At 36.7% G+C, this 26,448-nt stretch overlaps 1 protein-coding gene across 1 annotated transcript in view; it reads left to right on the top strand.

The window, feature by feature from the left end:
- Cpsf100 (cleavage and polyadenylation specificity factor subunit 2) overlaps positions 1 to 26,448 on the top strand; it is a 162,673-nt gene that overhangs the window by 101,173 nt on the left and 35,052 nt on the right. Inside the window, exon 12 of the mRNA XM_067156208.2 lies at positions 14,641 to 14,915. Within this exon, the coding sequence (XP_067012309.1) occupies positions 14,641 to 14,915 (275 nt within the window). The remainder of the gene's footprint in view (positions 1 to 14,640; positions 14,916 to 26,448) is intronic.

Below are 26,448 nucleotides of genomic sequence, written 5' to 3' on the forward strand. Positions count from 1 at the left end.
ATCCCTGACAGGTTGGGAATCAAACGCAGGACCGTCTGAACCAAAAGCTTCAACACTGACCCTTCAGCCAAGGAGTCGGACTACTTCCTTGCTTTCTGTATCATATATTTATCATCATAAGGTAATCACAATTTTTTTTGTTGACAGTATGTCACGATTACGATTTGGTATTCCATACGGTCAGTTCTAGTTCAATTGTTTTTCACTGCCATCCCATCACATGCAGATATGTGATAATTGAAGTGAAATAGTGCTACTTTCTTGCAATAGAAATGTCTAATCAAAAGTGATAAAATATTTAGTTGTAAATTTACTTTCTCAGAGGAACATGATGGGTGAACCGAATTCTACAGCATATTAAAATGGCGTATGGCCTCCGGAGAGGCCTGGTGCAGGTCTTTTTCTCGTAGATGGCCTGTCAGGTGACCTGCATGTCTGTGAAGAGGAGGGCCTTACCTAGGACGATTTCTAATGCTGAATACGTCACACACACCCAGCCCGCGAGCCATTGGAATTAACCAATGAAGGTTAAAATCCCCGACCCGGTCGGGAATCGAACCCGGGACCCTGTGGACCAATGGCTAGCACGGTAAACATTTAGCCATGGAGCTGGACTACAGTATATTAATGTGGAGAAACACATGCTTCCTGTTTCAAGCAAAGGTTCATATCCTAGTATTGCTTCTGATGTCTGCCTCCATAGCGCAATGGCTATTAGCTGCCATCCTCATAGGTCCAGGTTCCATTAAGAATGGCAGGAGATCTGGTATGTGGTTAAAATTGTACATGAAGCTCACCTCCATTGGGGATGTTCCTGAAAAGAGCTGCACTACCTTGTTTTGAGGACATGAGTTTACCTTGTTTGGCTCCATGGCTAACTGGTTAATGTGTTGGGATTTTAATCGTCTGTTAATATTTCTTGGTTCAGGGACTGGGTGTGTGTGCCATCTTCAACATCAGAATTCATAAAAAGTAAGGTCCCATCCTCACAGATGCCGGGTGTTCTTTTTTGGAATTGTCTGTCATAGCCTCAAGAAACGTGGTACTTGATCTTTTCATAAACTGGTCAAATATTGTTTCCCTTAATAGATCAAACTACAACAGCATTATGTGGAATTAAGCACTGGATACTATGTCTGTAACACATATGTGCGTGCTCGCTTTCTTGATGCGGACGATGCCCGTATGTGGAATGGGTGCAACTTTTACTTTGGTTGAAATGCAGCTGCCCATATTCTATACGATTGCCATCTGTAACTCAGGTATAATAGTTCATTCAGTCTGCACTAGAGTGCAGCAGTACTCAAGAAATTTAATAACAGCAAAAAATTTGGTAACAGCAATAGTTTGTCAGTCTATCTTGACCTCTGTGGAAACACGCTAGGTCGGTTATGTGCGTAATGCGGGGTGTCAGTCACGCACCTGCTATCCTGTAAACATGTCATGGCACTTCAAGAGTAGTGATGTATAGTACAGTAGAACCTCGATGTATCATTCCCGGAACTGTCATTTTCTCGTATTTATCATTCAATTTATTCGGTCCCAAAAATGTTCCATGTAAACCAATGTTACATTTTCCCACATCTGTCATCCCTTGAACTATTATTTTATGATGTTGATCATTAAAAAATATATATTTGTCCTTGGCCACAATTTTCCTGCATTGATCGTTCGTTTGTAAAAAAAATTGCAAAAATTTGTTTTAATTTAAAGTGATAGCTCAGTATTCTAGCATAAAATAGGGGTAACCTGTTACACGGGAATGCATGAGTAATTCTGAGTTGCTGGTCTTGATCAAGGATCTTGTAGGCTGGAGTGCAGTGCACAGGTTATTCATGCGCAACCACCCATCTTGTCAGAAGCTGAACTTGACCAATACAGACCAATGGTCTTTTCACTAGCCTGGTCTTGTAACTAGTGCCTAAGTTGGCACCCTCGTGCAGCCCGCTTGACATCGTCTGAAACGTGCCATGTTGAATTGCTAACCTGTGCGACATTGTCCAAGCCACGCTGTGTTGGATCTCTAACCAATCTTCCGTGAAGGTTCTTTGGAATCTATACCAAAATGCAGGTTTATGCCATAATATCTGCATATAGCATTAATTTGCAATAGGAGAACTGACCTTAAAGGTTTACGGCATAAAAGTCATGCTTTTTATTTTCATCATCATCAACGTCCCACTCCAGTCGCCCAGGTGTGGTTTACAAGCCATCTCCACTCCTTTCTGTCCTTCCACTTTTCCTGCTCCATTACTTTGGCCACATCCAATCCAGCTTTTCTAATGTCCTTCCAAATCTGATCCATCCACCTTCTTTTCAATGTTCCAACTGGTTTCTTTCCCTTAACTTCTCTTTCAAATTCCCTTCTTGCTATCCATTCCTTTCCCATTCTTTTTACATGTCCAAACTACAACATTTTGAATTCTATCTCTTCTTGTCTTTTTAACTGATGATCTTAAAAATTTCATTTCTACTGCTTGGATCTTACTATCTTGTCTCTTATTAGTTAGCAGCGTTTCTAGTCCTTATGTTACAACTGGTATGAAATACTGTTTATATACTGTTAATTTTGTTCTCTTGGGTACTTTGTCATCCCATAAAAACTCTCTGACTTGATGATAAAATGTTGTACCTTTATTTAGTCTGTTATTAATTTCATGGTTGATTTCATTACTTCCATTAATAATGCTACCCAGATATGTAAACTGTTCTACATTCTCTAACCGTTCTCCATCTGTGTTCACGTGGTTTCTCTTTTTTCTCTTTTTCACAGCGCATGACTATAGTTTTCTTTTTACTAATTACTATTCCAAACTCCAGATTTTCATTCCAAATGTCCAGTCTCCTTTGTACATCCTTTTCTCCCTTTCCCCAAATCACCACATCATCTGCAAATTCTAAGGCATTCACTTCATCACTACTGATACAGTAAAACCTCGTTAATTTCGGAGTCGTTGGGACGCAAAAACCGGACTTCGAATTACGTGATTTTGAATTAACCGCCAACACATACTTTGGAAATGCCAACACTTGCGGCGTCACAATATATTCTAAGACCTGTTACTGCATGCAATTAACTTTGATTCACAGTTTAAAGCTCTCAAATGCCATGGAAAAAAACTATTTCCAAAATGTATCCAATAAGGTGCATTTACAGTATTAAAATAATGCACTTTGATAACTCACCGGCAAACATAACCTCATGCAGTGAAATCAAAAGAAAGAAAACTTGATTCAAAGATGAGGAGAAATCTATTCTGGCTCCCCTGTGCAAGTGCTTTATTCATTGGATTACTGTACTGTATGCATTTTAGATGCGTTGTGCTTGCACGGAAAGTACCTGATGCCCTTAAAACATCGCGGCTTATCGAATTTTCCTATGACGGTGAAGGAAGTCTCTCTGTTCCGCCCACATTACAACACCAGTACAGTGACTACAGTAGAACCTCGATAATTCGAAATCGGTTAATTCAAAATCCTGCCTAATTCGAAGAAGCTCTCGTTCCCGGAAACATGAGATACAGTTTTGCATGTTATTTCAGTTGTTTAATTCGAAATACGGATAATTTGTCATTCGAAGTACAATGTCGGCCCCATTACCGAAATTCAGACTTTTATTTCGAAACTGCCTTTACATTTTAAAACAATAGTATGTTACAGAGTAATTTCAACTCGAAATGTATCCGCTCCGCGTCATAATAGAACGCGCGTTCCAGAACGTGGAGGGGTAGCTTTCCGCACTTACACTCACTTCGGTGGGTCTACAGTGCACTTCATGATTGCTAAGTTGAATGAAATCGGAATTCTTTTGTGTTCAACCTTTTAAGGAACGCCGTAATATCACGCAACATGCAGTGTGCGGAAAAACAGAATCCGCGAACACTGGTGATGCCGACAGTTGACGAAAAAACGTGGCAAATATAATAAATTCGTAGGCACCGAACAATATTGACATTGTATAGATAAGAAATGTGTTTTTCCACCATTCAATACACAATTTATTTTAATAGATTAAGCTAGTACCGGTTTCGGCTCTTTAACGGCCATCATCAGCTAGTACATGTTTTGTTTTAGCCATTAGACAATACACAAGCTGTTATTGTATTAGGCATCCGGATGTCTAATGGGGGATGGAATAATAGCATATAATTAAAATATCAGTGGTCAGGTTAAAAAGTTATAAATAGAGCATGAGTATGTAAAACATATTAAAAACACGCAGGTCACAATATATAACATTTAAAAAGTTTCAACACATTAAAATTGTACGTATAGGTAGACACTTGTTAAAATTTTCAATTTATGTTATATGGATTCCATTCTTCTGTCTTCTGTGCAGATCCTTCTAAGTAATGTTGATTTTAGTTGCGTAGGGTAATCTTCGAGGACATTTTGAAACTAGTGTACGTCTTATTGATGTGGGCCTTTGTCATGATGAAATTTCGTTATGTTATATATCCCAACTTGTGATATACTATGGCAAGTTTCAATACAACAAACAGCAGGTCTCGATCATGTATTTAGAAGTGGTCGGTGGTAACACTTCTCTCGTCTATGTTTGTTCTTGTAGTCTGTAAAGATAAAGTGATATAAGTATGCCGGTAGTGTGTGCATGAAGGAATGCCTAGTGTGTGTATGGAAAGAGTACTTACTATAGTTGTTGTGGAAGTCTTGTGCTGATGTGTTTGAAGGTTTGTTGTGTTCTACTGCGAGTGAGTCTGGGGCTCATATTAGCTGTGGAGGGGAATGTAGGTGGAGGGGAAGAAGGAGTGGCCGTTGGAGAAGTAGGGGCGGGGTCAGGCTTGTGATTCGTTGGTTTGTTAGAGCGTGTGTTTACTATTTTGAGATAATCATTCTTTAATATCGGAATGGCTTTGTCAAAAATAATGCTGGTTTTTTCATTAATATCATTAATGTTATGATTGGGGTTGGCGTATTGGTCTAAAGAAATGTAGAAATCTTCGGTTATGTTGAGCAGGGGGCCCTTGGAGTTTATATTTAGTATCGTCATGTCGTTATTGATGTTTGTGAAACTATGCTTGGATTCTTCTACATGTTGGCCTATTGATGAGAAATGGTTATGTTTTACTGTTAATGCAGTAAAACATAACCATAGTAAAACATAACCATTTCTCATCAATAGGCCAACATGTAGAAGAATCCAAGCATAGTTTCACAAACATCAATAACGACATGACGATACTAAATATAAACTCCAAGGGCCCCCTGCTCAACATAACCGAAGATTTCTACATTTCTTTAGACCAATACGCCAACCCCAATCATAACATTAATGATATTAATGAAAAAACCAGCATTATTTTTGACAGAGCCATTCCGATATTAAAGAATGATTATCTCAAAATAGTAAACACACGCTCTAACAAACCAACGAATCACAAGCCTGACCCCGCCCCTACTTCTCCAACGGCCACTCCTTCTTCCCCTCCACCTACATTCCCCTCCACAGCTAATATGAGCCCCAGACTCACTCGCAGTAGAACACAACAAACCTTCAAACACATCAGCACAAGACTTCCACAACAACTATAGTAAGTACTCTTTCCATACACACACTAGGCATTCCTTCATGCACACACTACCGGCATACTTATATCACTTTATCTTTACAGACTACAAGAACAAACATAGACGAGAGAAGTGTTACCACCGACCACTTCTAAATACATGATCGAGACCTGCTGTTTGCTGTATTGAAACTTGCCATAGTATATCACAAGTTGGGATATATAACATAACGAAATTTCATCATGACAAAGGCCCACATCAATAAGACGTACACTAGTTTCAAAATGTCCTCGAAGATTACCCTACGCAACTAAAATCAACATTACATAGAAGGATCTGCACAGAAGACAGAAGAATGGAATCCATATAACATAAATTGAAAATTTTAACAAGTGTCTACCTATACGTACAATTTTAATGTGTTGAAACTTTTTAAATGTTATATATTGTGACCTGTGTGTTTTTAATATGTTTTACATACTCATGCTCTATTTATAACTTTTTAACCTGACCACTGATATTTTAATTATATGCTATTATTCCATCCCCCATTAGACATCCGGATGCCTAATACAATAACAACTTGTGTATTGTCTAATGGCTAAAACAAAACATGTACTAGCTGATGATGGCCGTTAAAGAGCCGAAACCGGTACTAGCTTAATCTATTAAAATAAATTGTGTATTGAATGGTGGAAAAACACATTTCTTATCTATACTTTGAGTCTGTCAATACGGAAAATGAAATTTATAAATAACAATATTGACATTGCCGGTGAAACTGCATTGTTTTATTTTAATGCGAGCCCAAACAGTCTTATGGTTTTAAAGGAGAAATTGCCAGCTGGGAAATCGTACAGTGTGAGGGATGGGGGTCATAGTAGTGCGTTGCAATGCACATGGAAGCGAGATACTTCGTCCCCTCGTCGTAGGAAATTTCGATAAGCCACAATGTTTTAAGAGCGTCGGGCACTTTCCATGCCAGTACAAAGCATGTATAATAAAAATGCAAACAGTAAAGAAATCCAAAAAATAATGCATTTGCACAGGGGAACCGGCATAATTTATCCTCGTCTTTGAATTGTGCGATTTTTTTTTCTTTCGTTGCGTGAGGTTATGTTTGTCAGTGATTTATCCAAGTGCATTATTTGAACGTTGTAAATGCACCTTGTTGGATACATTTCGGAAATAGTTTTTTCCATGGCATTAGAAAGGTTTAAACTGTGAATCGTCGAGGTGATTGCATGTATTAGTGGGTCTTAGAATACTTCATGACGCGGCAAGTGTTTACATTTCTGAAGTACGAGAGAAGTGCCATGGCGGGAAATCGTACAAGGATAGTCATAGGAAAGTTCGATTTTAAGGGCATCGGGTACTTTCTGTGTAAATACAAGGCATCTAAAATGCATACAGTATAGTACTCCAATGAATAAAGCACTTGCACATGGGAGCCAGCATAGATTTCTCCTCGTCTTTGAATCGTGCTTTTTTTTTTTTCGCTGCGTGAGGTTATGTTTACCAGTGAGATATCCGAGTGTATTATTTGAATACTGTAAATGCACCTTCTTGGATACATTTTGGAAATAGTTCTTTTTTCTTGGCATTTGAAAGGCATAAACTGTGAATCAAGGTTAAATGCATGCAGTAACGGGCCTTAGAATATTTTATAACGCGGCAAGGATTGGTACTTCTGAATTGCGGATTGGCGGTTAATTCGAAATCACGTAATTCGAAATCCGATTTTTGAGTCCCAACGACTTCGAATTAACGAGGTTTTACTGTATACTTGTACGATTTCCCTCCATGGTACTTCTAAGACCCATTAATGCATTCAATCACCTTGATTCTCAGTTTAAACTTTTCAAATGCCATGGAAAACACTATTCAGAAATGTATCCAATAAGTTGCATACATTATTCAACTAATGCACTTGTATGAAACAATCACAAAATATAACCTCACACAACGAAAGGAAGAAAAACACGATTCAAGGACGAGGAAAAATTATGCTGGCTTCCCTGTGCAAATACTTTATCTTTTGGCTGTTTGTTGCATTTTTAGATGCCTTGTACTGGCATGGAAAGTGCCCGACGCCCTTAAAACATTGTGGCTTTTCGAACTTTCCTTTGACGGTGAAGGAAGTCTCTCGCTTCCGTGTGCACTGCATATCAACACAGTACATTTCCCGGCTGGCAATTCTCTTTCCTTTGAAAGTCCGTTTGTCCTCAGCATTTCAAAAAATAAAACAAACAGTATAGTTTCATCGGCATTGACAATATTGTTTGGTGCGTACAAACTGATTAAAGGCTATAAGCCACGCTTTTTCGCCAACTGTCGCCATCATCAGTATTCGCGGATTCTACCTCTCCGCACACTGTGTGCTACGTAATATTGTGGCGTTCCTTAAAATGCTGAATACAAAATAATTACAATTCCACTCAAACATAGCAGATGTGAAGCACACTGTAGACATGCCTGAAGTAGGTGAAAGTGCGCAAAGTTACCCCTGCACGTTCCGGAAGACTCGTTCTTTCATGACGCGGAGAAATTTTGAATTTAAATTACTCTGTAAAATACTATTTTTTTCAGTATGTAAAGGAAGTTTCGAATTAAAAGTCTGAATTTTGGTAACAGGACCGACATTGTTCTTCGAATTACGAATTATCCGTATTTCGAATTAAACGATTTAAATAACTTGCAAAACCATACTTCTTGTTTCCAGGAACGGGAGCTGCTTCGAATTAGGCGAGATTTTGAATTAACCGATTTCAAATTAACGAGGTTCTACTGTACTCTGTATTACACGTTTTATGATTTCATCCATCAATATAAGAAACAGTAATTGCGACAGTGCACTTCCTTGCTTGAGACCTTTTTTTTTTTTTTTTATAAAATGTTTGTCACCACTCCCCACTTGTACACTGTTTTTACTTTCATGGTACAACATTCTTATCTTGTTAATTAATAATTTTGGCACATGCTTTTTCAGTAGGCATTTCCATACATGTTTTCTCTTAACGGTATAATAAACTTTTCCAAATCCAAAAATACGAAGATGATTTTCTTGTTCCTTTCCAGATGTTTTTCCATTTTTTTCGCACTGTAAATATCAAGTCTATTGTTGATCTATTCGGTCTAAAGCCATATTGTTCTTCCTCTGTGTTTCTATTATATCGCTCAGTCTTTCGTCTACGACTTTCTCCATTACTTTTAGCCCATGTGATAATAGGGTTATACCTCTATAATTTTCACTTTTTTTTGCTTCACGTCACACCCACACAGATAGGTCTTATGGCGATGATGAGACAAGAAAGGCCTAGGAATGGGAAGGAAGCGGCCGTGGCCTTAATTAAGGTACAGCCCCGGTATTTGCCTGGTGTGAAAATGGGAATCCACGGAAAACCATCTTCAGGGCTGCCGACAGTGGGGCTCAAACCCACTATCTCCCGATTACTGGATACTGGCCGCACTTAAGCAGTGGTACATGCTTCCTTGTTTCCAATTTTCAGGTATCCTTTCATTCTTCCATATGGCATTGAGGGCTCTGTATAGCTACTGTAGTCCAATGCTTCCTGCTGCCTTAATCATATAAGCATTGAATTTGTCTTGAATTTGTCTTTTCCACCTGCTTTACCTTTGGTCATTACTTTCACTGCCCTTTCAAGTTCCAACCATGTTATCAGGTTCTCTTCTTTTTCTCCATCTATTATTTCCATTTTCTTATCTCCTTCCTCTGAGCAGTCATCCTCATTATAAAGTTTTTCAAAATACTTTGCAGTCACCTTCTGAAGACCCTTTTCGTCATGTACTATGGTTCCATCTTCTCTAATGCCTTAATTTTTGCTTGATTTATTCTTTTCGATTTTATTACTCTGCATAATACTTTCTGATTTCCTCGACTGTCTTGATCAGTTTTGTTGGTAAACTCTCCCCAACATTTCTCCTTTGCTTCCTTGATACTCCTCTTTACTTGTAGTTTGAATCTTTTGTATTCTACATGTAACCTTTCTATCTTATTCTCATCCCTCTGATACATTTTTGTGCTTTTCCTTATCCATTCCTTTCTTCACCTTGTTCCTTTCTTTGATTTATTTTATTTTTTCTGTCCACTACAGTGTGTCCTTTCCCTTAACCTTTGCTTTTGTTTTCCTGCATACCTCAATTGCTGCTTCCACAAATGTCTGTCTCAAATTGTCCCACTCTTCTTCTCCACTTTGTATTTCCATGTTAGGTAACTTCCTTTTTATACAATCTTGGAATGCCATTCTTTTATCCTCCTCCAATTCTCAAATCCTGATCTTTGGTTTCTTTTCAATACAATTTTAGGGATTTTTACTTGTTTTAATTCCACAATTAATAATCTATAATCACCCTCCATCCTTTCACTGGAGATTATCTTCGCATTCATGATGTATCTTCCCCATTCTCGTTCTGTTATTATAAAGCTATTACAGAACTATTTAAAATAGTTTTGATCCCTTCATCATAGGGAACGGATGATTTTTCCAAAACCTGTATGGTAAAATAAATAGTTCTCTATCATTATAAGGTGTATTGACAAGGCAGACTTAAGTAAAAACTATTTTAAATAGTTCTGTAATAGATTCAGACAAGTCAATACAGGATCAAACATAATACCTATTATGGTCAAGTTTATTAACAGTGTTGTTATAAAATCGATGCGTGTTCCATACTGTCCATCCCAACTATATCTCTTGATCTTATAGCTATTCCTCTTGATAAACCCTGTGTTCTTTATTATCAGGTTATTTCTGATACAAATGTACAACAGTTTCTCTCCAACTTCATTTCTATCGCCATGCCTATATGGGCCCAGAACATTCTCATATCTTATTTTCATTGCATATATATTGTAGTTTAAACCTAGGAATTTCATTTTTGTCCGTATTGAACTGAGAAAGGATGATAGGAAAACTTAAAACGGTCCACCTTTTCAATACAAAAATGTTATAGTTTATTTATAACATGTATTTGTACTTGGAACTAGTTTCAACGCTGATTTGCGTCATCATCAGCCAAAATGTGGGAATAGGCAAACATGTAGGCATTTATATTACACAAGGCGTTACATTAAACAATACACATCTTACAAGGAGATAAAAACAGGGACGAGTATAGAAACAAATGAATCGTTGAGAAAACAAAAGTTATACATATTAAAAATAACCTTAACCACACATCTTGCAGTGTGAAAGTGTTCTTCTTGAATGATTCCTGAATATAAAACACACGTGCACACATTTCTGAAGAGCCAGCAGGCAGGACAAAGTAAAGTGAAACCTTAAGAGTTCTCATTTTCTATGTTCTGACTAACTAATGAAGCCTCCCTTGAGTTCCTGATAAACATACAAAACAGGAAATTCTCCTTCACTCTCAACAATAGCTATAAAGACCAGCTGTAAAATTTCATTTTAAATATTGTGCAGAGACGTGAAAGCATGATTTTGAACATGATATAACTCCTTCATATAACCCAGTTTTTTACACAAGGTGTTACATTAAATAATACACATCTTACGAGGAGATAAAAACAGGGACGAATGTAGAAACACATGCATCGTTGAGAAAGCAAAGTTATACATATTAAAAATAAGCTTAACCACACAACTTGCAGTGCGAAAATATTTGCCTTGAATGATTCCTGAATACAAAACGCACGCGCACACACTTCTAAAGAGCCAGCAGGCAGGGAAAAAGTAAGGTGAAACCTTAAGAGTTCTTCTGAGAAGAGTTCATCGTTCTTTCTATGATCTGACTAACTAATGAAGTCTCCCTTGAGTTCCTGATAAACGTACACAACAGGAAATTAAACAATACACATCTTACAAGGAGATGAAAACAGGGAAAGTTATACATATTAAAAATAACCTTAACCACACATCTTGTAGTGCGAAAATATTCATCTTGAATGATTCCTGAATACAAAACACACGCGCACACATTTCTGAAGAGCCAGCAGGCAGGAAAAAGTAAAGTGAAACCTTAAGAGTTCTTCTGAGAAGAGTTCATCATTTTTTCTATGTTCCGACTAACTAATGAAGTCTCCCTTGAGTTCCTGATAAACATACACAACAGGAAATTCTCCTTCACTCTCAACAATAGCTATAAAGACCAACGGTAAATTTCATTTTAAATATTGTGCAGGGACGTGAAAGCATGATCTTGAATATAATATAACTCCTTCATTTAACCCAATTTTTTACACAAGGTGTTACATTAAACAATACACATCTTACGAGGAGATAAAAACAGGGACGAATGTAGAAACAAATGCATCGTTGAGAAAGCAAAAATTATACATATTAAAAATAAGTTTAACCACACAACTTGCAGTGCGAAAATATTTGCCTTGAGTGATTCCTGAATACAAGACGCACGCGCACACATTTCTAAAGAGCCAGCAGGCAGGAAAAAGTAAGGTGAAACCTTAAGAGTTCTTCTGAGTAGAGTTCATCATTCTTTCTATGTTCCGACTAACTAGTGAAGTCTCCCTTGAGTTCCTGATAAACATACACAACAGGAAATTCTCCTTAACTCTCAACAATAGCTATAAAAGACCAACGGTAAATTGTATTTTAAATACTGTGCAGAGATGTGAAAGCATGATCTTGAACATGATATAACTTCTTCATTTAACCACCTTTGAAAGTCTCTCTCTATATTACATAGCTTCATTAACACACCATTCTGTAGATGCACAAAATAATCTTGTAATCTTCACAGGTCCGGTATTCAGCTCGACAAGAATATAAAATATATATTGTAGTTGCAATATTTTCATGTCATTATGTATAGCATGAGCATGTCCATGGCTAAATGGTTAGCGTGCTGGCCTTTGGTCCAAGGGATCACATTCTGGTAGAGGTTTTTAACCTTCCTTGGTTAATTCTGACTTTGTGTGCACCATCATCAGCATTAGAATTCATCATAGGTAGGGCCGCATTTTTATACACACAGGTCACCTGTCAGGCATCAACTCAAAGGACTTGCACCAGGCCTCTCCGGACGCCACATGCTGCTATTATTATTTTTACTGTTATTATTATTATTATTATTATTATTATTATTATTATTATTATTATTGTTGTTGTTGTTGTTGTTGTTGTTGTTGTTGTTGTTGTTTTGAGATTTGGTCTCAAAAAGCCGGGTGGGGTCTAATACACGAGTAAATACGGTAATCCAATAACCCGTCAAATCTTCTCAGAAAAGCATCCAGCAATTGCCAAAGAGTCAGAACCTCTCAGAAATTATAGTAGAAGCAAAGTGGGCAGAAAAGAATAATTATAGAACATCAGGAGGTTATAAGGAGGTAAAAGGGCGTTGCCATAGTTACCGAAGCAAAATAAACATGAGTCAAAGATGATACGTTGAATAGAAAATAAGATCCTGAAATAGGTAAATAAAATGGCTAAGCAAGCCAGGAACATCGATAAGATAATCAAATAATAATAATAATAATAATAATAATAATAAAGCTAAAGGCAAACATTCATAAGGCACCAAAAAATAACACCGATCCGACAATCACACAATGTACATGCACATATACACATAGAAACTAAATGTGCAAAGTACAATAAAATGTAGTATCAAGGCACGTTATGATAATGACCGTAACAGCATAATAAAAGTCAGTCGATGGCTTATGAGCTTGATCCGAGAGTACAGATCAGATTATCTGGGTGGCCGCTACATAGCAAAAGGCTCACCCAGTCACTACAATAACCAAACAACACATAAGCTATGAAACGTATTCATATCGCATGAAATGGCAAACATGAGTCATACAGCATTAGCGTTTCAAACATATTACACAACATGGGCTCAAACCAGACGTCACATTCAAAGAGTATGTGAACAGGTCTCAAATGTAAAAGAATCCACAAACAACCACATTGCACACACACACACCTATCAAAAAGGATCAGTGTTACCTTTTGTCCCTACGTAGGAACGAATATATATCAAGTATACTAAAGAAAAAGGGAAGACACGTAAATAGGTCCGCCACAATAAACATAAAGTACAAAATACAGAACAGGGATCACATAGTACACTAACCTAGCATAACTGTGGCAAGCCAAGGAAAAGGAATTTAAACAAATACCTGGATTTCGAAGGATAAGAATCCAAACATATTAAGTACGTGGACTCCAAGCAGAGAGTCACGTAGGCAAAATCATAAAACTTTTTGTAGTACCATTTAAAAGATACGAGAATCATCTCATAGCCTTGCATCTCCATCTTCTTTACCCAAGCTTCCTTCTTATCTTATAGTCAGAGAGCATACAAAGCAAGTTTTAGATTGAAAGAAATGCTTTGGCAATTCATAATTACATGTGGTGCCATCTGTGTCATCGGGAAGAAGTGAACATCAAGTTAGAGAACATTTACCATTTTCAATTAACTGACTTACAACATCGATATGAGAGTATAAAATATGAAAATAAATGTGGGTGTGGCACATATAAGAATGACTTAATAAGAGAGCAGGTACAAACTGATTAACATCAAGAAAGCCACTCAGACTATGTCTGAAAAGCAGTAATAAGGTGGTTTTTATAGTGGCAGTGGTAGGTAGGTTCTGTGGAAGGAAGAACATTCCCCCAGCTCTCTAATTCACCCCACATAAGCAAACACATGAGCTCCGAAACAGATGTATGTTGGAACAGTGTAGAATTGCATAGAGAATGAGCACATAAACAGACTTTCTGCTTTGATAATGGGAAGTATTCAGTTAAAGAAAACAAAGACAACAAAAGCTATCATCGGTTCTTAAAAGAAATTTCAAGCACTAGTTAGTAGAGTGGGGGCAACATTATAGCTATATGGGTTAGGTGTTGGAAAATGTACCTCACAACTTGAATAACTATACCACATTATTTTAAATGCTTATTCATTCATTGTCTACTGTAAAGTATCCATTTCACTTTTTGAAAGTAACATTAATTCTGTAACAGAAATGTTATGGTAACTGAAAATAAGGCCACTGATCAATGGATTAGTTTGAAAAAGTACCAACCCCTATCCTGGGCCATATAATTTGACATTATCAATGATGAAAGTAATATATCAATTTTTTCTTTCTAGATATCACAGAAGTACCCACCAAATGTATTTCTGTCGTTAAAAGTGTTAAGGTAGTAGCTCAAGTGCAGTATATTGATTTTGAGGGACGATCAGATGGAGAGTCTCTCCAGAAGATCCTAAGCCAACTACGTCCTCGGAGGCTGATTCTTGTCCGAGGTCCCCCAGAAAGTACTAATGTAATGTTAAACCACTGTAAACAATGGAGTGGTGCACGTGTATTTGCCCCTACCAAAGGGGAAGTAGTTGATGCTACTACAGAGACACATATCTATCAGGTATGTACTTTTTAAAAATTCTCTTCAATTTCAGTATATTTTGCTAGTATGATTTATAAGATAGTATTTTTTATTACCCATTAAACAGTGATGGTAATTTGAGTATCAGCAAATAAAGTACTGGTGTGCTTTGTCCTGGTGGCAACCCTAGAATTAGGGAAGTTATAAAATAAAATGTACTCTCTCAAGACAAAATATGAAATCAAGTAGAACTTTGGTGTTTTGAGGATAATTTTTTGGGGAATGAATAAAGTCACTGAATTTGTCCGACTCGTTGGCTGAATTGTCAGCGTACTGGCCTTCCGTTCAGAGGGTCCCGGGTTCAATTCCCGACCGGGTCGGGGATTTTAATCGCTTCTGATTAATTCTTCTGGCTTGGAGACAGAGTGTATATGTTCGTCCCAACACTCTCCTCGCAATATTCAGACAACATAAGACACTACCAACCACCACAGAAACACGCAATAGTGATTACGTCCCTCCATATAGAGTTGGTGTCAGGAAGGTCATCCGGCCGTAAAACAGGGCCAAATCTACATGTGCGACACAAGTTTGCTCCCGCGACCCCATAAGTGTGGGAAAAAGCGGTAGCAAAAAAAAAAAAGAAGAAGAAGAAGAGGAAGAAAGTCACTGAATTTGAATGAATATTGAATTTTCACAACTGCATTGTAAGGATCTTTCCAACATAAGAATATGATCTGGGCCACCACAGCTCAGCTGGTGAGAGCATCCAATGCAAAATCAGAAGGTTGTGGTTTCAGATCCAACTGGTGTCTGATTGGCCATTTTTGTTCTGTGCTTAACATATCATTGCTATGTACTGTACGTACTACGCCCATCCCGCGTCCAGGATAGCTGATGTAAAGGTACCACAACTAGATCTCAGGGTTCATAATTTTTGTGCATGCGTTACTACGCTTTTTTTTATCGTAAAGATTTTATTTTTGACTGCTCGTGGGATTCAGACTATGCTGATACGCTATGTAAATCTATCATCGGAATTGATGGACGTCTCCATCTAACATATCATGAAATTGCAAGGAAATGGATAATTCTACAGTTTAAATCTAAGTTGATCTTTGTTACTATGGAAAACATCAATAACACATCTTATTAACCTTAATTAATTTCATTTATTCAAGAAAGTAAGAATTAAGTGGATGAGAAAGGTAAAATGTGAGAACTAAGTTTAAAATTTGATTAATATTCATTCTTCGCATATGTAGTAATCATCTGTGCTCATATAATCGGTAGAGTTTGTGATTTTTAGCATTTGCGATAAATGCGAAATATGCCGAAACTCTGTCAGTGTATGTGCCTTCATCTTATATGACCCGTACGTGTGGTTTTTGCGATTTCGAATTCGCGATAAAATGCGAAATTGGTTCAAAATGCGAAATTATACAATTTATGCGAAATAGATGCGAAACTCTCAGTTTTATACGAAATAAACATATATTTTTTAAAACTATGCATTTTTCTTAAAAATAAGATATAAATGTTGTTATTTATTTCAGGAGAAATAATTATTACGGCCCCCAGTGCGATAGTAAAACGGTAACATGCTTTGACGGACACTTCCGTCTTGGTGCACGGAACATCTATAAGTTCATTATCGCAGTTAGCTGGTCGGAGAGATTTATTCTCTTTGTTTTTCAGCCTAACCGATTGATGTCAGATGATACCTGAAGCTATTTTCTCTGTGTAAATAGTAACTCTGAGCTGAAATACGGAAAATAAAAAGCACCTCATTTTGCCGCTCGTTGTAAACAATCCTGGCGGCATCCAAGCGCGGCATGGATGAGTTTATTCGTAACTGGATGAAAATAGTGATGTTGAAAGTGGAAAAGATTCTCTGGAGAGTGAAAATACTGCTTCTTCAAATGACAGTGATGAAAGTGATTCCGATTTTAGTTCCGAGATGATAGTGCCAATTGAAACTACGTGACGAAACCAGAATGCAACAAGAGCGAGTGAGAAGCCTAGTTTTCCTTTTTTTTTTTTTTTCTAGTTGCTTTACGTCGCACCGACACAGATAGGTCTTACGGCGACGATGGGGCAAGAAAGGCCTAGGAATGGGAAGGAAGCGGCCGTGGCCTTAATTATGGTACAGTCCCAGCATTTTCCTGGTGTGAAAATGGGAAACCACGGAAAATCATCTTCAGGGCTGCCAACAGTGGGGTTCGAACCCACTATCTCCTGGATGCGAGCTCACAGCTGCGCGCTCCTAACCGCACGGCCAACTCGCCCGTTGAGAAGTCTAGTAAAATGATACTTGTAATTATGGTCTTGTTGACAATAAGCCTCTTTCTGTAACATGTAAACCAGTTTTTGAAATTCACTCTATGGTGAGGAGGGGGTTGGGTAATCCGAAAGAAATGGACTTAGGGAATGAATTTCTAACCTCACAGTTCTGGGAACACGCCACTAAGGAAACCAGTACCTATGCCTCTACATTTCTTGCTAATTTATCTGCTTCCCTGGAAACCAGTAATACTTACGAACAAAAACATTGGTTTCCTGTTACTTTAGACGAGCTAAAAGCTCACTTTGCTTTGTGTATTCTTATGTAGCCTATGTGATTAATCAAATTTATGTTAAAGTGACGAAGAAATAAATAGTAAGTAAGGGAATATTTCCTTTCACAAGTAATGGCAGCCCAAAGGGTTAAATTATTCAATGTGTGGAATTTCTTTCACTGGCTAAAGGGCACTGCAAAGACCAGTCAATCAAACAGCAAATACACTTTCAAGCACCACGTTCATTCTCTTTGTGTGTTGACCCTTGATCATAGTCGGTTATTCTTGACATTGGTGTTGAGTAGTAGTTCTGTTTAAAAGTACGGTAGCGATTTATTTTATTGTCTGTTAGCCATGGGTAGAAGCGAAGTGACGCTCAAACAGCATGCCGAAAATCACAAATCGGGACATTTTTATGTAAGCGATACAGATGGCCTATATTGATGTGCCGACTCTGCAATCAAAAACTTGAAGAAGAAAAAAAATGTTTTGCAGGCTTTCCTTTGCCTTGGCAGCACTTCTGTGCATTTGGGCCTCTACGAACAGTGTCGATGTAGAGTTCTTGTTAGCAAGTACAACATAATTGTAACTGGTAGGCGGTCTCAAATGAAGGACACCTTTTAAACAATTGGCAGGTTGTACTTAAATCATCATTGAAATTCCTCTTCCTTGTAGGTGTGTTGTACTGTGATAAATAAATACGTTCAGAATAGTATTTTTCACTTTGAAATTATGTTTGTAAATTTGAAAAAAAAAAGCATATTCCTGTGTGTTCGTTAATACTTCTTGCAGTCTTATGTTGATATTTGTCGTATTTTCCATAGTGAATTCAAAACTGCATGACGAGCAATGTGTGATTAAGCAGTATGATTTTACTCCCTATTTTTAACCAATTTGCTACAAAATGCTAAATTTGAGAAGTTTAGATGCTACAAAACGCTAAATTTGAAAATCAAAACGCTAAATCACTGATTTTTAAATGCTATAAACCACGAACTCTAATAATCGGCATCAATTATGCTATTTTGACTTCCTGCCTCACCTATCTTTCACTATTTTTACATTATATCACAATTGAAATGGATTATTAAATATGTCCAATAAAATATCCATTTTAAAAAAATATATAAATTGCATCTTGACATTAGAAATTGTTCGTTGTGTCAATCTGAAGGATCATTCTGTACATTATCATATTGTTTGTTGTTCAAGAATCACCAAAATCGCAACATGTTTCCTTATTTTACATTAGTTTTCATTAACTTTGCTTAGGACAAGTTTTGTTAATACAGGATTGATATGTTATTTTGTAGCATTTCAATATAACCTTCTGGAAAAGATAAGTTTCTCACTCGACAGCGCAAATCTGCTTCTATTCAAGTTAAAATTACTATGTTAACCATAATCATACTTTATATCAATTCATTTTAACGTAAATAATCATTGGGTGTGTCTAACATGATAAGATTCTCAAATGTGACCACTTATATTAATAAATGACCTAATGTGCAAGTTATTCTAAGTATCTTGCCTAGGGCAAATCATTTTTGAAGACACGGTATAGTGTATAGTATGATATTAATTATCCATGTTAATCTCTGTTATGCCATCATTATTTTGGAAAAATTGGATTTTAAAATAGTAATATTAAGTTTAAAATGTCCATGTACATAGCCAATTACCGTATTTACCCGAATAATCCCCGCCGTTGAATAATGCCTGCACCCTCATTGTAGGAAAACTCATTTTGAAAAAAAAAAAAAGAAATGAACTAAAATTCCTTTCATCAAAAGAATAACGTAGGCATAAACAAATATTTTGTATTACTCCGCGAGGTCTTTACGCAAATATCACTGCTATGAAATATATTTTCCATGAAAATGAGCAAGTAGGCCTACTTACCTGACAGGTATTTTATTAATCTGAACTTGCAATAGGTTCAGTTCCCTGTAGATGGGAAGATTCGTTGTCTCTTACATCACTAGATTCCTCTCCTAAGTTACTTACAAGTTTGTCACACTCCACATCTAAAACACTTCTCACACATGGTCTCTTTTTACTGGACAGTAACACGGCTGGTGGTGGATAATTCTTTTCGTGCAATGTAAACACTTGAAATAGACACACCCGCGAAATCTGATGTTAGTTTTGCGATACAGTAAAACCTCGTTAATTCGAAGTCTTTGTAATACAGAAATCGAACTTCCAATTACGTGATTTTGAATTAACAGCCATCTTGTAATTCAGAAATGCTAGTTTTTGCGGATTCTGCTTTTCTGCGTACTGCCTGTTACGTGATATTGTGGCATTCCTTAAAACGCTGAATACAAAAGAATAACGATTTCACTCTATTTTCAACTATGAAACACACTATAGACACACCAAAGTGAGTGAAATTGCAGAAAGCTACCCCTGCACGTTCTGGAAGACACGTTCTATCATGACGTGGAGAAATTTTTAACTTAATATACTCTGTAAAATACGGTACTACTTTAAAAAAATGTAAAGTCAGTTTAGAATTAAAAGTATGAATTGTTTTCCATTTAAATATGACATATAGGGACAGTTTTCTTCCATCTACGGTTGCACAAAGCATAACTGTACACTCAGCAGCAAAAACTGGGTGAGCCAGGAGCGTGTTGACAACCTTAATGCAAATAAAACCCGCACCCCAATTTCGTGCCTCAAATTTTTTTTTAAATATGCGGGGATTATTTGCGTAAATACATTATTCTTCTAAGAAATTTTTTTCTAAGAATTTTTTTTTTATGATCTTGACCTACAATGACATTCCATAAGTATATGTATAACTACATCACCAGTAATCTAGAATATGGATTTTCAGACAATATACTGCTACTGTATAATAAACACATATGATCCTGCCGTACATCATATTCTTTTCCTTACTCTTCAAATAATTTGTTTATATCTTGTATCTCATTGTAGTATTGCATATTCATTCAACAAATTCTTCATTCACAACATATAACATTGTTATATTTTCATCATAACTCATTTTACATTATATCACTTCATATTCCTTCATAAATATGTATTACAACTATATATCTTATCTGACGCTCAAATAATCGTACTGTATTTCCATTTACTCGCATTATCAGACCAATATCCTATCAAATAACGTTAACATGTTTTCAATTTGACAATATCTCCATATTTAATGCATATCCAAATTTATTACGGTAACATATAACCTCTACACATCATAATATCACTTGGCGTTGCATATCGAAGATCCTAAAATTATCCCTCTTATTAACATTTCACATATGGTACAGTATAACATGGCTAATTGGGATCCTTTGTTTTCATTAAAACACTATTAACACTTTATTACACTTCCTAACTTGGGTTTGTTATATTTGGTGAAGACTACCTATTCCCTTATATCATTGGCATAAATAATCACTCGTGAGAATATAATGTCATTCTGAAGACTCTAAACACATATCTATTAATGTAGGCTTTAACTACAGACCAACCTTGTTATTATTTATCTGTACACATGATTAAATTATATTATTGGCTAACCTCTTTCAGAAAAACTTATCTTTTTCCGTTGCTTTCCAGAATGATATTTATCATTTGGTCATCCTCTACAGTTCAGGATTCTGGTCATTCTGCTTGGGCGGCATCGTTGGTGTCATCATGGGCCAGGTGTCATCCCACCTTCTCTTCTTTTTCTAAGCATTCACTCTCCTCTTGTTACAGACTTTACACCAAAAAAGCTCTAATCAACATGAATATACCTTCGACTTCTGTTCCTTCAAGCAAGATAAATACGACTATAGACAGCCATACACCTTTCCTTGCTTCTACAACTACTTAAAGAAGACTGTTATCTTAACACGTTCGACTTTTGGTCCTTCAAGCCAGATAAATACGACTATAGACAGCTGAACACCTTTCCTTGCTCCACAGCTACTTAAAGAAGACTGTTGTCTTATCTTAACATACGAAATTAACATCTTTAACAGTCTGTCAGCTTTACTTTTTTCTTATCCTCCTATAGGAGTATTCAAAGAAACACATTTCCACTTCATTATAAAGATTGACCTGTTTATCGCTCCACCCTCAACAGTTTTGGGGTGCATTGACTCAGCGCTCCAGAGAGTGTAATCTTGTGAACTTGTGACATCCAGCTTGATACTATGGTTTTAACCTAGGACATTCTAATAATTTTATGTTAGACAAACACGTACATTTATATTGTCTTTTTACGATTTGTAAACACAATCAGGATCCTGAAAACAGGTTTGAGTTTGAGGCTGACGATGCCCTTAAAATGGGTGAAACATGTCCCTTGTAACTTTTATTGATAAGATTTAATTCTTAATTTACTAGATCTCTTTGTATTGAATAGGTGGATATTAAAATAACACTTGTAACATACTTTGCATTTTAATCATCTAGATAGTCGACTCTCAATCTTCTTAGTAAGCCATGGTTTCCTTCATAAACTCTAGTGAGAATACAGAATGCAATGATGAGATCAGCTGTGACATTGTAACAGTTTCAAAGCCATTTAACATGAATTATATTTGGGTTCCGCTTAATTTAACTTTGTATAATAGCAATGTTTCTATTAGATCTCCAATAAGTCTGCAGATACTTCAGTTTGTTATAGTAAAAATGGCTTTAATAATTGTTTATCGTCTCTAGCGTGGAATAGTGAATATTATTTCTTGAAATCACGGCCTTCTTGTTGCTCTTCTTGTTTGCCGCTGCAAGTCAGTTTGTGTCATATTTGATTACTTTACGTGTATTTGTTAAATCTTATATCTTCTTGTGGTGTAGACTTATATATGTCCTACAAACAGCTTTTCTTTTTTATTTCCTTCACTGTTTCTGAGAACTTGACGCGATTTTCCTACTTCTTGAGATACGTCCATGTACTTGAGTTAGGCTTTCATTTGTCATCCTTAACAATTCTAATATCTATTTTGTCTTGGCCACTGCCACCGTGATTTTATTCATTCTGACTTTGTGTCACTCTCAGTTCCTTGATATTTTATGTAATTTATTCATTGGTCTAACTTCATTAATAGTAATCGCATCCATCTTAATTTGATTGAGCTTAATTGCTGGAATAGTGGAATGGCACAATACTGAACACAACCTAATACATTGAAAATTTATTTTGAGTCATGATGTATGATATATGTGTCACAGAAATGTTTCAAATAGAAATTCACTATTTTCTTATCGTAAACATGTCCTAAAATAAGAGCATTGAAGTACATGACAAACTTATGAAAATTGAGTTACTGTTCATTTGCATGTATTAACCCTCATTTATTTACATGAGTAAACCATTGTTACAATTTCTTTTCTGTTTTCTTTTTTTTAAATACAGAAATCATATTTCTCATGCCATATGGAGACTAACTTGTAGAAATACATGACAATTACTTGCTAACAAAGTTTTTAAAATATCCATCCGATTCTGTGAACAGTTCTATGCCCAGTGGATAGTAATAGACAAATGTCAACTTGAATCCCTGTAACATCTAATTTATTCCAGTGCAATTTATTGCCTATTGGTGTCACATTGCATATTATACAATTGAAAGAGTATAAATTAAACGTAAAAGAGTAAGCAGAAATGGTTAAAATTGCAAATTCTAGTCGAGAAAAGTAAACTAGAGGGAAAGAATAACTTTCAGCACAGATGTAAAAGTCACTAATAGTGTTGGATGATTAGGGGAACTAAGACTGCAGTTTGTACAAGGCATGTTTTTTAAGTAAGTACCATTGTGATTTAGAAAAGAATGTATTGCACATTTTTAAACAATTATCTTTTTACATGTAAGCCTGTATCTTAAATTTCTTCTCAGCATAAGTTCCAAGCATATTCAGGCACTTGTCATATCATGAAACCAGCTTCTGAATTCCATTCTCATAGAAATCTGCCACCTGATGTGCCAGCCACTGCAGCACGGTCATTTTAGGCCGTCATCACCGTGGTGCTGACCTTTTCATGTGCAGGAACAAGTGGTAGTCACCAAGTCTTAAGTAATGACAGACGATTGCCCACTGCGCTTCTCATCGTGACATAGTACTGCCTTCTTTAAATCCTCTAACCCATTTTCTTACCATTCCTTCGCTGATAGTGTGTTCTCCATACACTTCACTAATATGCCGATGAATTTCAACAGCTTTCCCTTTTTTTGCATTTAGAAAACGAATCACAGCGCATACTTCACACTCGGCAGGACCATTAGGCATTTTCAATACACACAAACAAACGTAAATACGGGCGAATGCTTCCATAATGGCGCTTGTGGATACCCTACCGATGTACGTACTGAGCATGGATGTTTTGAACAATGACCAAATTTCTGCATCGGCCATACTTAAAAACGGTACTCACTTAAAAAACATGTCTCGCAGTAATACTGCATGCAGTGTGCATGCAATCTTGAGAGGCAGCTCTGTTTATATGTACTTCTGTAGTTATTCATTAGTCTGAAATGAATTGTAACAAAGTAGTCCTTGAACTGCAGTTGGTAGATAATAGTGAATGATGGATCTTTCACTGAAGCCTTCAGTAAAGTAAATTTCATTTCTGTGAGGTAGCGTAAGAGTGAATGCCACAGATTGTACACTTTGATTATTGTCATTGTGATGAACCACAAGCTGATGGAGACTGGGCCTACTGTGTGGTGTGCATGTTTTTTTCATTTTGTCTACATAAGGTACTTTTCCTTTTTTTTATCTTTCTAGCTTGACAAGGTTGCCTTTATTAACCTGCCTTTGATAGATAATCTTGCCATAAAAAATATGAAATTTTCTAAGGTAAATAATAATTTATTCAATTAGTTTTCAAGTCTATGTTACATCCAGTGATTCTACACATTTATATACACACTTTCTGCACACCATTTACGGTACCAGGACTGCCTCCATCTGGTCCATCATTCTTTGCAAGTCCTCCATCAACTCGTTATCCAAGTTGCCATGTCTGAAGTCGATTGGCACACTCTCACACATTCTTTTTAGTTTGATGATCTGTAGGTAGGCCTGTAGCTGTTTGTTCAATTCCATCTTGTCCATGTGTTTCTTGAACAAGTTGGTGACTAGCCCGTCCCACGTTATTACCACAGGGACCATCGTCATCTTAGCTCCATTGTACATAAGTGAAAGTTCGTTGGCTAGCATCTCGTACTTTGTTCCTTTAGTGGTTTCAGTCTGTTTCAGGATATTTTTGTTTGTGATTCCAACTTCAGTTATTAGGATTTCATTCTTTACGAGGTCATGTAGCATCAGATCCATTTCATTCTTTACGAGGTCATGTATCATCAGATCCAGTTTGTTGTGTTCAGTGCGAAGCTCAGTCTGTATTGTGACGTCTGACTTTATTCTAATCCGCTGATTGGATATGACATTTTCCACTTTATAATTCTTTATCTTCTTAGAATTATTCAGCCCATACTTTTTGGTGAACATGAAATGCAAGCATCCGACAACGTCATTGTGGCATTTCTTGTAGTCCAAATTAAGCATTCGTCCACATTGTATTGCCAGATGGTCTACTGTCTTATTGCCCTGGTTGCAGTGTGGGCATCTCTGGAATATACTCCCATGACTAAAGGAGATGTTTCTGTCTTGTATCTTACAGAACATTCCTTCTTCCTGCGGATATATATTCCCCCTTGCTACCTCTCCACAGGGTAAGGTTACAATTAATAGGTTTAAAGAAGAGAAAATGTTTGCTACCGTAATGCTTTCACCAAAAGTACTGTACACTAGGCATGTCAACATGTACGAAATTAAATTTGCAAGCACATAAATCACAGGAAATAAACAAACAGTTTAACCAACATGACTATTAAGAAAGGATAACCGGGAAACGGCTGGGAACCATATCCAGGCGGTGGAAGGTATTGGTAATACTGAAGAAGCGAAGTCAATGTAATCCTAAACTTTACTTAACAAGTTAGATTCGATTTCATATATAAAGCAACAACCAAGATACAATTAAAATAATGACGGCATAATTTCAACAACCATTACAATTTACATGAGGGTAGCATTTAGTAATTAAATTTATTTTACACCGGAACATCACACATGACGTTCCACTGTCGTGGCGTTACCTTTAAAAACCCAAAACAGTTCGAAATAAATAAAGGAAGGTAACGTTATACTAAACTGAAGAGATACATCAAAGGAGGAAAAATAATTTACGTGTAATCATGGAGCAGAGCATCTTCGGTGGGTAGCCCCCTCAAAAACACTTCTGAGAAAGGGTACCCGACCTAAAGATGAATAATCCACGATGAAGCGGAATGAATGAGATAGTCCCGAGAAAAATATTACTGATAAGGATTACTTCGAAAGGCGTATAACAATTAATTTACAAAACAACAAACGGGAACTATCTCTTAACAAAGTGAGGTGACTTACCGAAACGGCTAAGTCATAATTATAACATTTGGAAGCAGAAGGAAACACGGGTACGCTCCGGCAAGATAAATAAAATGAAACACTACATCTGAAACTGAATACCTGAAAAGTTAAAAAGAAAATAATCGGTGCTTACCGGATGGCGGGGCCAAGAAGACCCGTACCTTGGAAGGTGACCGCTCCCTTCAGTGGTCAAACAGAAAAGACGCCCTCGCAGAGCAAGGCTCCAGCGACAACGCTTCTCCCCGGAAATTATGAAATATTACCGCGGCCAATGAGCGTACGATGATTTCCTTCACCTACCAATCACATTTCCTTTTATTTTCTCCAATAGGAGCGCAGAAAAAATAGTGCTGACAAGGAACATTTAGGAAGCCTCTAGAAAAATTACGAAATTGGTGCAACTTTACGAAACCGGAAATCTCCCACGCCAATGTGGCGCGTGTGGTACAGGATGCACCAGAATTACCATGACAATCAAATAATTTCAAAATCATATTGACTTCAAGCAAATTAAACAATTCCAAAATTCACATACTAAGGAAAACCAAAACAAACAATAGAATAAATCCTTTACATAC

This window comes from Anabrus simplex, chromosome 1 (genome assembly GCF_040414725.1).
Source record: "Anabrus simplex isolate iqAnaSimp1 chromosome 1, ASM4041472v1, whole genome shotgun sequence".
NCBI classification, from domain to species: Eukaryota; Metazoa; Arthropoda; class Insecta; order Orthoptera; family Tettigoniidae; genus Anabrus; species Anabrus simplex.